Source organism: Balaenoptera acutorostrata, chromosome 15 (assembly GCF_949987535.1).
Source record: "Balaenoptera acutorostrata chromosome 15, mBalAcu1.1, whole genome shotgun sequence".
Classification (NCBI taxonomy): domain Eukaryota; kingdom Metazoa; phylum Chordata; class Mammalia; order Artiodactyla; family Balaenopteridae; genus Balaenoptera; species Balaenoptera acutorostrata.
This window is the reverse complement of record NC_080078.1, coordinates 4,651,557-4,666,105: the sequence shown is the minus strand read 5'-3', so window position 1 is coordinate 4,666,105 and position 14,549 is coordinate 4,651,557. Positions and strand designations below refer to the sequence as shown.

At 54.3% G+C, this 14,549-nt stretch overlaps 1 protein-coding gene across 1 annotated transcript in view; it reads right to left on the bottom strand.

The window, feature by feature from the left end:
• GRID2IP (Grid2 interacting protein) overlaps window positions 1-14,549 on the bottom strand; it is a 39,806-nt gene that overhangs the window by 20,950 nt on the left and 4,307 nt on the right. Inside the window, exons 2-4 of the mRNA XM_057528336.1 lie at window positions 14,316-14,458; window positions 12,492-12,924; window positions 4,715-4,869 (exon numbers count right to left, since the gene is read on the bottom strand). Of these exons, the coding sequence (XP_057384319.1) occupies window positions 4,715-4,869; window positions 12,492-12,905 (569 nt within the window). The 5' untranslated portion in view covers window positions 12,906-12,924; window positions 14,316-14,458. The remainder of the gene's footprint in view (window positions 1-4,714; window positions 4,870-12,491; window positions 12,925-14,315; window positions 14,459-14,549) is intronic.

Here is a 14,549-nt window from a genome sequence, read left to right as displayed (position 1 = left end):
GAGGGGCACAGCAAAGGATGTTGGGATGGGACAAGTGGCCAAATTCTAAAACACAGGAAGTCAAGTTAATGAGACGTGGCGAGTGAGTGGAACTGAGGAGCGGGCAGCCAGGTGGGGGCAAGTGCCAGGTGAGGGCGGTGGGGGGGAATAGAGGGCCTCCCTGGGATGGGCGTGTCCTACTGGGAGAGGTGAGGGGAGGACCAGCTAAGGGGAAGAGACGGAGATAACAGGAAAGGGGGTCTGGACTCCTCCTCCGGCTCTGGGCCTGCCAGGCCTTGGAAGACACAGCAGGAGCAGGCCCCAGGGCCCCCACTGCATTGTCATTTCTTGCAGATCCAAGTCCTAGCTTCAGGCTGGAAAGAGTGAGAATCTGAGTTCTGAGGACCAAAGGATAGATGCCGGGAGCCCGCCCAGGGCATCCTGGGAGGGGTTTCTCAGGGACAGCCTCAAAGGGGCAGGGCGCTGGGGGCAGGGGGTGGCGGGATCAGCACAAGGAGGCGGCCACCACCCAGACAGGCTGGAATGGCAGAGGCAGGAAGCCCTGGGGACTTTGCCTCCGCCTCAGTCTTTGCGGGGGACATCCTCCATGATCCTGCCTGTGGGTTCCTGCAGCCCGTCACAGGGAGGCCCCTGCAGCCCTGACGGTCAGTCTCTGTCCTCTATCCAGGCCATGCTGCCCAACACACTTCAGCCCTGCATGCCTGGCCCCAGGGAGGCCACCACTCTGGGGTGACCTCCCACGGCTTTATGTCTCCCCTGCAGCAGCAGGAAGCCAGAGCCAGTCCTCATTCGGAGTCCTCCCCTCGCCTGGCCTCAGCCCTGCCAGGGGGAGAAGCGTCTGAAAATCCTCACAGTGAGCACAGCTCCCTGTCATCCACGGGGCACAGCCGTCCCATCATGATAGAGCCATTTCTGGTTGTTTGGTACCAGCTGTGATGGCCCAGCATCCAGAACCAGGCCCGCCTGAGGCTGTGAAGACTGCCCACGTTGCCATGGGCACTGGAGACGTGACCACAGAGCAGATGCTCCTGCTTGAATCCAGACACAGCCAGCAGTGCACTCGCTGCCTTGGGGCCAGGTTCCCCCTCTGCCACCCCAGCACAGTGAAGGCACCAAAGGGGCCAGCAGCTGGTGCATCTGGCCAGATGACCCATGGCAGCATAGGGTGGGCCAGGCTGGTCTTGCTGAAATGTCTGCCCAGCAAGAGGGTACTACCAAAGGCAGATCACACTAGGGCAGTGTTTCTCAACTGGGGGTCCCCCCAGAGGACGTTTGGCATTGTCTGGAGACAGTTTTGGTTGTCACAAAATGACAAGTGGGAGGCGGGTGTGCTACTGGCATCTAGTGAGCAGAGGCCAGGGTTGCTGCTAAGCACCCTACAACATGCAGGACAGCCCCCAGCAACAGAGAAACATGGGGCCCCAAATGTCAATAGTGCCATGGTCAAGGAACCTCTCTAGGGAGAAAGAGACCTTCTCTAGGGAGAAAGAGACCTTCCCTAGGGGAAACCAATTTAACTGAGCACATACTAGATGCCTGGCACTTCCCCCTACACAGTGTCATAGAATTTTGCAAGGAACTTTGTATGATGGTGTCTCTGACACTTGTCATTAAAGCAGAAGAGGGTGAAGGAGGTGCTCACACCCTATCCCCCAGATTCTCAACTAATCTCTTTTCTGCTTGAAATTGGCAGAGTCCATTGATATGCTTTCCTACCAAGAACCCAACTGGGAACAAGTAGAAATGACCAACCCCATTTTTATGGATAAAGTGTAGAGGTTAGTGAAACTGCTCAAGGTCACACAGCCAGTGAGTGGACTGGGGGTCCAAGCTAGGTCTGCTGGGATTCAAAACACGGCTTCCTCCACCACCTCAGCTGTTTCCTCTCCCGATCCCTACCCCTGACCCTTTCCTTCTTTGCATTTTTTCCTGAAACACTAGCAGAGCACAGAGCTGACTTTGCTTTCCTGTTCCCTCCTATCCACGTCACGCTTTCCAAACTACCTGGCCTGTCCTAATTAGAAAGTCATTTTATCACTTCATCAAACTGGGATCCCTTTCGGGATAGACCCAAATTAGGCTCTGAGCCACAGGAGGAACTGCTGTCGCAAAGAAAGATAAGACCCTTTACTTACAACATCACCACTGACCCAGATCTCACCCTCAACGGCCATGCTAAGATGATGAGGCCACGCTGAATATTAAATTGTATTTGATATTCGTTAAATTCAATGTTAAAGAGTGACACGTGGCTAGTGGCTACTGCACTGGATGGCCGAACTTCATGGTCTCACTGCTCCTTCTCCTTTCTCCCCAGGCCTTCCAGTTTGGCCACTGGGACCACCCCTCAGAGGCCACACGGTGATTTGGGTGGGTTCCAGCCTCTGTCGAGTGTGCACACACACGAGCACAACACACGCGCACACGTGTATCTTTACCTACCCTTTGCTGCTGCACCTCTCATTCAAACCGTGTCTCTCCTCAGTCGGGGGGTCCCAAGGCCAGAGCCCTTCCTGGCCCTCTACCAAGGCAGGCTGGGTCACAGCTAGGCACGGTTGGGTACCCAGGGTTGGGCCGTGTGTGGTACCACCCTCTCCTTGGCTCTCCGGGCTCCACCTCTGTGGCTCGATGCCTGGCCCTGATGAACTATCTTCCCACCTCCACAGGGCGCATGCCACACCCCACCGGTCACTGTCTGAGCTCCAGCACTGGAACGTGCTGCCTGCTCCAAGCAGCCTGCCCTGACTGCCCTGTGCTGAGTTCATTCTCAGCTGCCCCCCGGCTGGTGCTCGGCTCTCAGAATCACAGAAAACTGTCTGATTCCTCCATGCCTTCTCTGAGCTCTCTCGGGAAGGTGCTGCGTGGGGATCATCACTTCATCCCTGGAACCCAGTACATGGGCACCAGAGTACACCAGTACACCAGAGCCTGGTGGAGGGGGGTGGGGAGGTGGGGGGATGGGTGGCTGAAGCCACGCTGCCAGGGCACCGCTCTCCCTGCAGAGCCCAGCTGGGCACCGCCCCCTCCTCCAGCAGCCTCCCCAATTTTCCTGTCGCCCTTGACGCGCGGACAACAGAGGCTGCTGTTTCATCCTCCCCAGCAGCGCCCCGGGGACGGGGACGCTGCGGGGACTGGGCACCCCCAGGTGTGCAGGGTTCCCGCTTCCCAGGCTCTAAATCGAGCGTGCCCAAGGGGGTGCCTCCTCCACCCCGGCTCTTCCTGACCCGCTGCCGGCCGCTCGGGGACGAGCCGCGGACAGGAAGGGCGGGAGTAGGGGCTGTCCCGGGAGGCAGACCGGCTGGCCCGGCAGAGGCGGCAGGGACGGAAGCCTGGGCAGCGCCGGAGGGAGATGAGGAACCGAGGGGGCCTCCAGCTGAGTCTGGCTGCTGACAGCCTTAAGACACGCATGCCAACTTCCCAGGGTCAGCCTGGCCGCCCGGCCCCTGGCCCAGCCCTGGTGCGGAGGGGCGGGGTGGGGGGCTGCCCATCCGTCACCTCCCCAGGGAGCCCTCAGCGCCAGCGCATCATCTGCTCTGCAAATTTGGCTCTAGAAATAACTTTTTTTCTCTCCGGATTTTCCCAGCAAGGGGCAGGCCCCTAACTCACCCCAGGCAGCTCATGGTGGCCTCTTTTGGTGGCCTTCTGTGTTCTGCTGCAGAGCGGAGACGCTGCGCCCGGGCTTGGGGAGTGGGGGTGGCCAGCCCGATCCCTGACATTGGCCAGGCCCAGAGGGAGGGGCAGGCTGCGGGGTGAATGGCAGCGAGGGGAGGGGGCGGGCTGAGCCCAGGAAGGGGGAGGGGCGGGGGGTGGGGGAGCGTCACAGGCCCTGGAGGCAGGGGGTGGAGAGCCAGCCCCGCAGGATCCGTGCAGGGAACCCATCATTCAGGCCCAGGGGGGCCTGATCAAAGCTGTGCGGTGCAGGGCAGGATGGGGGTGGAGGTGGGGGGCCAGTTTCGGGAGATTCCCAAGGCCACTCCAGGTGCGGACCTACCAGGAGATTTTTTTTTTTTTTTCCTGAAGGAGGAATTTAGAAGGTCCAAAGCTGAGCAGAAAGTGCACAGCTAATTGGTTCATGTTCTTGTGACTGCTACTCATTTGCTGTGTGACTTTGGGCCAGTCCCTTAACCTCTCTGAGCCTCAGTCTACCTCTGTGGAATGGGGACAATAATAGTGCTGGTGGGATTCAGTGAGAGAGTGTTCTTCTAGGGCCCTGGCAATGTTCTTGGCATGCAGCTGGCATCATCAAAGGGCAGAGAGAACACACTGTGTATAGGATGGGGGGGTGGCGCCCAGGATGGACACAGCACAGCGCCAGGCCTCCTTGTCTTGACACTGCGCCATTACTCCCTCTCAATGAAGAACTAGGAGTGTCTTGGTGTCACACTGGAGATTTCTGTGATCTGGGTTTTGGGACAGAACAGGGCAGACTGTGACTTCAGCTCAGGAGGTGGGTCTTCTCTGCAGCCCGTCCAAGCCCAGCAGTTCGCAGCCCTTTCCCTCTCACTCAAAGTGATGCCCTGGCAGCCAGCAAAGCCAACAGCTGCCCTGCCCAGGGTCAGCCTTCGGGGTCACTGGCCCACCCATATCCTGGGGCTGACGAGGTGTTGGGGTCCAGCTCAGGAGCGGGCCACACAGCAACAGCAGCAGCAGAGCCTGGGGTGGTGGTGGGAGAGTGGACACCCCTGCTTGCCCATCCTGCCCCCAATTGAGGTACCTGAGGTTCTCCAGGAGGGGCCCACGGGCCTCGAGGGGCAGCACCAGGGTGAGCGCCCACACCAGCTCATCTACCCGCTGCTCAGCCGCGAACTGCTTGAGAGCAGCGAACACCCGCTCCTTGGTCATCGGCTGGTCCCCCAAGATTTCATCCACCTGCGGGGAAGGGTCTGATGAGTGGCCACAAGGGTCCCAGGGCAGAACACCAGGGAATCAGTCACCTCCCTCCCTTTCTCCCACAGGACAGCTGACGTGGCAGCCCCTTCTGGGCCCCTGTGAGAACTCCTTACCCAGACCATGCCATTTCAGACCTCACAGTAGCCCAACGAGGTGGGTGGGGCCAGCATCTTTGTTTTATATCTAAGGAAACTGAGGCTGCTAGGGGTAGGGTGACTTGCCCAAGGCCATGGAGTCAGGATTCAAACCCAGAGACATCCCTTCTACTGAATATTGTAAGGATTAAAGGAATCCATATAAGGGCTTAAAACACGTGCCAAGCACTCTGTAATTGCTAGTTACTATTATTATAACACTATACTCCCTTCCACCACACTCTTCCGCTGAGAGATCCCACAGAGAACATTCTGGCTCCACAAAAAAGCCCTGGAGTGCACGCGTCACCCCAAATTCTGGTTCCCTCAATGCTCCCTCTGGACTTTTGTTTTCTTCACCTTAGTGTGCAAACCAGCTGATGCCAGACAAAGCACATCTACTCAGAGGAGCCTACTGGGCAATAAGAGTCCAAGGCCTAAAAATGCACCTGTCATTTTACCCAATGATCTTGCATCTATGAATGTATCCTCGACGTGTCCTGACAAGTGCACGACGATATATGAGTGAAGAGGTTCACCTCTGCATTGTTTATGATACTGAGACGTTGGAAGCAGTATAAATATCTGACATTACAGGCTAAATAATTGTAGCACACCCATTTGGGGGATATTTCCTTGGCTATGCAGCCGAGATGGGAGGAAATCCCCAACCAGGTGAGAGGCAAGATCCTGGGCCTTATGTTGCAGCCTCGGGCAATCGGAGGCTCTTGCCCAGGGCTTTGGCTCTTGAAGGAATGATGCAGAGATGCGGGGACACAGAGCTTGTTCAGGGCAGTGGCAGAGCCCTGTAGCGCACCCTGAGCAGACTCATCCTGAAGGGTGTTTAGGACAGCTGTGCTCCGGGTGGCCCATCCCTTCTTGCTCCTAAGCCTAGGTCTCCAGCACTGATTCTATGAACTCTTCCTCCCACAAATTCCTTTTCTGCCTCAGTTAGCAGAGTCAACTTCTGTTGTTTCACAGCCAAGTTCACTCCATACTCTGCAATATTGGATATCATTGATTCTAGGGTGAGCACTTTTTTAAAAAAAATTTTAACATCTCTGAAATCAGGTTGTGTCCTATGGCTAGTTGTCATTCCTGTGTATGTATGAATTTGGTCATAGGTTTCATATTGTTACTTCCATTGAGTTATATACATTGCGAGTACTAAATATGTCCAAATAAGTGTAAAAGCCCTCTTCCACTAACTACAAATTAAGTGACAAGAAGATAAGGAAGCATGTGTCATGGGTCAGTTGGCAGGGATTTTTCTTTCTTGGTGGTAAATAAAACAAGTGCATCTTGCAATTGACAGTGTTTAAGGTTTGATGCAATGTGGTACCATTTGGCCAGAGAGAATGATGCTGCAGGTCTTTATTTAAAAACCATGAAATGGGGAGGGATGGCTAATGGGTGCAGGGCTTCTTTTTTGGGGTGATTAAAAAGTTCTAAAATTGTGGTGATGGTTGCACAGCTCTGTGAATATACTAAAAACCATTGAAGTGTACACTTTAAATGAATAAATTGTATGGTATATGAATACATCTCAATAAAGCTGTTATAAAATACATAGAAAATGTTTGTGATAAACAAGTAAGTGAAAAAAACAGGTTATCAAATGGAACACACGGTGTTACATTTTTATCATAGATACTTACACATATGTCTGCACAGGGAATATGCACTAAGGTTTATAGCGATTTTGATTATTTTTATGTCAATGGTTTCCATTTTTTAAACAGTGAGCTTATATGACTTATACAGTCAGGAAAAGGCATACATGTTGTCATTGCTCCTCTTTTCCCCTTTATTTTTTACTGTGGTAAAAATGCACATAACATAAAATTTACCACTGTAACCATTTTCATACGTACAATTCAGTGGCATTAAGTACATTCACAATGTGGTGTAACCATCACCACCTTCTATTTCCAGGACATTCTCATCACCCCAAATGGAAACCCTGTACCCATTAAGCGGTCACTCCCCATTCCCTACTTCCCCAGCCCCGGGCAACCACTAATCTATTTTTCTGTTCTATGGATGCTCATACTGAATATTTCTTATGACTGGAATTATATACTATGTGGGCTTTTGTGCCTGGCACGAATACTTTTTTTTTTTTTTTTTTGCCTCACAGCATGTGGGGTCTTAGTTCCCCGACCAGGGATCGAACCTGCACCCCCTGCAGTGGAAGCACAGCGTCCTAACCACTGGACTGTCAGGGAATTCCCACTAATACTTTTTAAAATGCAGCAGTTAACCATTGTCTGTCCGTACTCCAGGAGATCCCTGCCTTGTTAGTCCAGGGTCTGGGGGTGCCTCTGGGTACTGACATCCTGAGCTAACCCTGAAGCAGGGGTGGGAGGCTGGGCCACTTGGTGAGCCTGGGAGTTTGCCATGCATCTCTCTCAGGGCCATGCAGGTGCGATTTCAGCCAGAACTGGGGCTGTTCAGTACCCCCTTCCATCCACCTCCAAACTCCTCAACAGACCCAGCAACCCTCCCCTCCACCCTCCACTCTCCCGGGCAAGGCCAACCCACAGGGCCACAGACATTCCACTGCACACACACATACACACACACACACACCCGCCAGAGTCCCCACCCTCTCTTCCTGCCACCTACTTGTCACTCAGCTGTCAGCCTGGAAGTCCCCTCCTCAGGGAGCCTTTCCTGACCACTCCGTTCAAGTGGCCCCCATCACTCTCTCACCTCCCTGTTTATTTCCTCCCTTCATTGATCATCATCTGAAATAATTGTTCATTGATTTGTCCACTTGCTCATCGTTTCTTTCCCCACAGGCATGTCAGCAGCTATGAGAGCAGGCGCCCCTCCAGTCCTGTTCACAGCTGTTTCCCCAGCCCTTGCTCATCAGAGGGCTGTAATCAACAGCGGCAAAATGCATGGATTTCAGTGTCTCCAAAGCCTCCTTCCCTTCAGCTCATACAAATGTTCACATCTCTCCCAGTAAATAAAGTCCTCCCTGATCCCCCAACCCCACCATCCTCTTCCTTTTCCTGCTCAGAACTGTCTATACTTGCTCTTTGCATATGACTGTCCTTACCCGCCACAGCCCACCCCTTGACTTGCCACGAGTGCTCCCTGACACCGCTCTGGACAAGGACCCCAGATGGTGACGCCTAGATCTTGATCTTCAGCCCAGAGCTTGCTCCTGAACTTCAGAACTGTACATCCAGCTGCTTTCTACGTGGTAGCACAAGGGGATTAAGGAAGGCTTTCCAGAGGTGGTGACACCATAGAGGATGAGCAGGTATTAGCAGGTGGCTTCCAGGGCATCCAGCCAGAGGCCACGTCCTGTGCATGCCTGAGTCCCGGCACCTGCACACCAGGTCTCCCTCACCAGGTGTGATGGCCCGAGACATAGACCTGACATCTTACTCCTATCCAGGCCCGAGCACAGGGCTTGGTGCACTCAATGAGCGTTTACAGAACTGAACCAAAGAGCTGGCAAGTGGCTGGCTGTTCTCGAGGCGCATTGCCCGCAGCTTCCCCGCCGACCTTTCTTTCCCTCTCGGTGCGTGGGGCAGGCTGCAGAACCAGGCACCCCTTCTCGAGAACCCGCCAGACCGAGGAAGGTTAGTGGCTTTGAAATCAAAGTCAGCTGCAGCCTCGATTCAAAGGAGAACATGGCTAGGGGGAAAGATGTTTTATGTAAGAAAGAGGAAAAAATAGTTCCTCCCTCCTGGGGCCCCTGCCACAGTGCGGTTTTGGTGTCAGCTATTACCGAGATGCTCTCAACCTACATCTAAGCATGATGCACCATCAAGGGACACTAATGGATTTTCTATTAAATATCAGACTCTTCAAGGAGGACAATCTGGGGCAGGAAGAGTGCTGGCGAGAATTTGGGAGCTGATTGTTCAAAACCAATGGTGGGTGACGGGGGGAGGCGCTCCACAGACACTGTTGATCTTCCTGAGGCAGTCTTTTTTTTGGGATTTGTGGAGCTGCTTGGGGAGCTCTAACCAAAATCTACCACTCTGCACTCCCTCTTGCTGGAAAATGCACCACAGCTGACCTGGGAAGCTGGTCAGATTCCTCCCTCGGTCATGACCCCTGGCCCTGCTTCCTGGCCAAGTCTGCATGTCCACCCTGCCCTTCTGGGGGCTCTGATGGGCCCCCTTCTGACTCTCCAGGGATTGCATGGAGTCTGGGACAGACCTTTGGTTCTACAACAGGTCATCTGGCATTACAGCAGACTTTACTAGTTGCTATGGTCTGAATGTTTGTGTCCCCCCAAAATTTGTACGTTGAAAACCTGGGGCCTTTGGGATGTGATTAGGTCATGAGGGTGGAGGTCTCATGAATGGAATTAGTGCCCTTATAAAAGTGCCCCAAAGAGCTCCCTCGCCCCTTTCACCATGTGAGGACAAAACCAGAAGTCTGCAATCCAAAGAGGGCCCTTGCTCAACCATGCTGACACCCTGTTCTCAAACTTCCAGACTCCAGAGCTGTGAGAGATAGATTCCTGTTGTTTATGAGCCACCCAATCTGTGCTAGTTTGTTACAACAGCTGGAATGGATTAAGGTGCTAGCGCTCACCAATATTTCTAGGTCTCCCCTCCTTCCTGGACACACAGAGGACTACATTTCCCAGCATCCTTTCGAAGCAGCAGTGTCACTGGTTCTGGCCGATGAACACTGACGGGAGGTGCAGTGGGTGGGTTCCTCCCTTAAGAGTTGAGGCACAATCTTCTTTTTTTTTTTAAATGAATATTTTCTTATTTTTTTAGTAGTTACCATTAAATTATTAACACATGTATTTAACTAAACTTAACAAACAACCAAAAAAAAAAAAATGACCCGAGTCTGACATTAATCTCTGGCCCCTTCCTAGACAAGAAAAGAAATTTACGACACTTTACTATGGAACGCAGCTCGCCTCCACTTACCACCCTATCATATTCCTTGTTAGTATTGCTTAGAATTTTAATTTTGTGAGGCACAATCTTCTACGCTCTCTTCCTCTTCTATGGGGAATCTTGGAGCTTCATGTTGAGATGGAGGAGTCTGGAATGCTGGGACCTCATGTAGAGGTCAGTCCTCTGGACCCTTAGAGGACTCTGTGGGGGTGAAAATAAACTGTGGCGGGTGCAAAGGCATCAATATCTTTGATGTTTGTTATTATGGGCGAGCTTATTATGGAGATAGGAAAAAGTCACATCTTTTGAGGAGTTGGACACTGGTGACCTAGGAAGGCCAGAGCTGAGTCCTGTGTGTATGTGTGAGTGACTGCCTGGACCTGGCTAGAGGCTGGCCTGCTTGGGGGCACAGGGCTGAAAGGCTCAACTGAGGTCCTGCCCAGACAAGGGGTTATGCTGGGGCACATGGTAGAGGTGAGGCTCCAGAGGGGGCTCAGTTTAGAAGGAGTGAGGACTGGGCCAAGCTTAGGTGCTGGAAGAGGCCAGGTGGGTGGGGATCTGATACCTGGGCAGTGAGCTGGGAGCCATTTGGGCAATGGCTAAACTCCAGCACGGCTTCCTGGCCCCCTGGCCTCCAAACCCCATGGCCAAACCCTGCCAAGGGCAGGACTGAGCAAATTCACTACCATGGAGGACAAAGAATGGTATCTGAACTCAAGCGTCCCAAGTACCAAGCAGATACTAAGTTTCCAGGACATTGGGTTTGGCATCCACATGGGGCCTGAACCCTAGGCAGGGAGAGGGGAGTGTCTAGGCTCCAGACTATTTCCTGGCTCACTTGTTGTTCGGTTGGAGTTTCAGCCAAATGAGGGCCTTTGGACCACATCTGAAGGCCCTGGAGGACAGGTATATGAGGGTGGATGGCCTGAGGTAGTTGCTGCACTGAGACCTTGCCGGTAGATATGATCATACTGGGCAGCCTCTTCCTCATATATGTGTCACATCCCAGGTTTCTTGGGTTTGCCTGGATTGGTCCAGTAAAGGGATAGGTATCTGCAAATCAGGGATTTCTTGGGATTCTGGCCTGAGGCCAACACCATCCTCAGTCTTTCCTTCCCAGCCCAGGTCCCCACCTCTCCTGGTGGCTACTTCACTTCCTGAAGGTGACTCAGGCCTTGGGCTCCTCTTTTGGCTGGAGGCCTTGGCCATTTCAGGCTCCTAACTCTCAGTCCTCAGGGAAGTCTGAACTTTCCACCTGAGAACACTCAGAGCCTGTTTGTGCCAAAGTCTGACAGGAGATGACTTTGGAGGTTTGGGGGACCCAAACCTGGGCCTCCTGTGGCCAACCTGCCATCCAGACTGCCGTGCAAGTCAGGGCCAGATCCCAGTTTTGTGGGGGCTTGAAATAGGTGTGGCTCTTTTATTTATTTATTTATTTTTGGCTGCTTTGGGTCTTCGTTGCTGCGTGCGGGCTTTTCTCTAGTTGTGGTGAGCGGGGGCTACTCTTCATTGCAGTGCACGGGCTTCTCGTTGCGGTGGCTTCTCTTGTTGCAGAGCACGGGCTCTAGGCACATGGGCTTCAGTAGTTGTGGCGCACGGGCTTAGTTGCTCCGCGGCATGTGGGATCTTCCCGGACCAGGGCTTGAACCCGTGTCTCCTGCACTGGCAGGCGGATTCTTAACCACTGCGCTACCAGGGAAGCCCAGGTATGGCTCTTTTAAAAATAACACTATGTACTATGGTCTGAGTGTTTGTGTCCCCTCCCCAAATTATATATTGGGGCCTTTGGGAGATGTTTAGGTAATGAGGGTAGAGCCCTCATTAAGGGATTAATGTTCTTATAAAAGAGACCCAACAGAGATCCCTAGCCCCTTCCACTCTGTGAGGACACAGCAAGAAGGCCGCTGTCAGTGACCCAGGAAGTGGGTCCTCACCAGACACTGATCTGCTGGCACTGTGCTCTTGCACTTCCCAGCCTCCAGAACTGTGAGAAATAAATTCCTGTTGTTTATAAGCCACTCACACTCTGACAGTTCATTACAGCAGCCGCAGTAGACTAAGACACTATGTTACTAATACGGGCAATAGAAAGAATGATCCACTACCACACACAACAGGGATGAAAGTCACAGATATAACATGACCACAAGAAGCCCAGCACCAAAGAGTACGTGTTATATAATTCCATTTATATGACGTTCACAAACAGGCAAAAGTCATCTATAACGATGGAAGTTAGAATAGTAGCTACCTCTGCTTGGGGCAGATAGACAGGGAAAGGGGCACATGAGAACCTTCTGGGGTGAAGGAATCATTCTATGTTCTGCATTCTATTACTGTCTGTATTCTATTAATCTACAGGTGGATCAGGGTGGTAGTTACAAGGGTGTATGCCTAGGTAAGATTTACTGAGCTGTGCAGCCGTATTACCTCAATAAATAAAGAAAAGCAACTCCCACAAATCAAGCCCCTGACGTGCCCCGCCCACAGTGCCCGCCCCCCAGAACAATAGTCCCTAGAGCCCCACCCCCAGACCGTCCCGCCTCCTAGGGCCCCGCCCGTCCTGCCCTGGGCGCCCTACCTTGCGGCTGAACTCCTGGGCTTTGCGCCTGCGCTCTCGGTGCACGGCGTCGGGGCGTTTGCGGCCGGTCAGGCGTAGCAGCTCTCGGCCCAGAGAGAGGCCGCGGCCAGATCGAGGGGCCCGCGAGACTGTGGTCAGGGGTGCACAGCCGGATCCCGCGCCGGGGCCGCCATCGGAGCCGGGGAGCACGCCCAGGCTGGGCGGCACCCGCGGGCAGCGCCGGGCCAGGCGCACGAGGCGCTCGCGGCTCAGGCCGCCCACGGCCAGCCCCTCCACCTCCAGGATCTGGTCCCCGGGCCGCAGACCCCCGGTGTGTGCGCTGCTCCCTTCGACCACCTCCAGGACGAAGCAGGGACCCGAGCCGCCCAGCCGGAAGCCGAAGTCCTCGGGCCAGCCCTGGTTGGTGGCTGGCATGGCAGTGGTGTCCGAGCAGCTGGAGAGCAAGAGAGACTGCACGCTGGGCTGCATGCCGCTCAAAGACTCAAGGCCTGTGCTAGTCTGAGTCTCTACTTCTACTTCTTCCTCTCTGCCTCCATGTGGAGGATGAGTTCTTAGGATATTGTCTGAACTCTTGGATCCAGTTGTGCCTGATTCACCAACTTGCATGGGACAAAAGGACTTCCCAGTGGTATGAGCTCACAAATTCCTACTGACTTTGGGGGTTATTTGCCCTTTGAATTGCCCTCCTTGAGGAAGCCTGATATGGCTGATTCGGGGTCTCTGGCCTCCTGGCCTTAGGACAGGCTCGGGGTAGGGGAGGTGACTCTATCCTCCAAGAGCAAATGATTTTGTGGGCTGGAGACACAAACACATCATGGGGAGGCGAGGGTGACACGTCATAGGTGAGGCTTAGTTTTCTGGGTAGGAGTCCATAGTTCTGAGGACTTCTTGATGCTGGCTTAGAAGAACCTCTGAGGGCTGGGTTTTGAAGGCCCTGGTCTCGGTACCCCTCAGCCCTCCGAAGATGTTTGGAGGGCCCTCCACCCACACTATGGGTGTCATCCTCCCACTGGCTCTCTCTCCCAGGAGCCGGCCTCTCCCAGGACACCTGGGGAAACTTCTTAGAACCGCTGGGGGCGGGGAGGAGGTCCAAGGTTCCAAGAGCATCATGGACTGGGAGGAAATGTCCCTGAGTGACATTCAGTGAGAACCTGTGTCCCCTGCCACCAGAGTGCACGGTGTGAGAACTGCTCACCCTTGGTGGGGTGGAGGCTGCCATACCCCGAGGCTGGCAGGCTCACTCCCGAGCCCACCCCAGGGGCCCTGGTCCTCTTCCGCAGGCAGTGGTGCCACCACGGAGCCTCAGGGACACTTACTCTGTCGCGTGGTGGCATCACTGGACCCCTGGGTCCACTGGGCCCAGGCGGGGTGGGGGCATCCCCGTGTCTTGGAGGGGCCTGAGATCAGTTCTTGTACCACGAGAGAAGCAGTCAGCTCCTCCACGATCAAAGAGGGGCGGCTGGAAACTGTGCACACCTATTCTGACCAGCGACCTGTGGCAGGGCTGCCTATCAGAGGCCAGAGCAAGCAACTCCCAACACACCTACACCCAGCCTGGGGAGCCTGCGGAACCAAAGAGGCTGCCAGCAAGCGAACCCTGCCGGGCTTTGGAGCTGTGTCCAGCCCTCCAGTGCGTCCGCAGCCCTGCAGGTTGACCAAAGCCCTCTCTCACCCATGCAGAGCTCCCCGTCTGGGTCACTCTCCTCCCTCATCTTCCCCTGGAAACAGGACTCCAGGCTCCCAACAGGGCTTACGAGAGGGAGGCATCCCACGGCTGCCCATCCCCGAGTACTGGGTCCCCCGCCTCCCTCCAGGTTTGCTCACCTTCCTCCCCGGTGACGGCAGTGGCTGCAGTGACAGAGCACAGTGCTCGCGGGACACCTGGGGACACTTGCTTGTTGCCGGCCCTCTGCTGCTCAGGGCCTTGGCATCGGTTACGGATGCGTCCGAGGTGACAGCTGGAGTTTCTAAGGCAAAGTGATCCTCTGAGTAACCCGAGAAGGCCCCGGTTACCAGGTGGACCAGCGGGATGGTTGGACAGCTTGGCCAGGGCCCAGA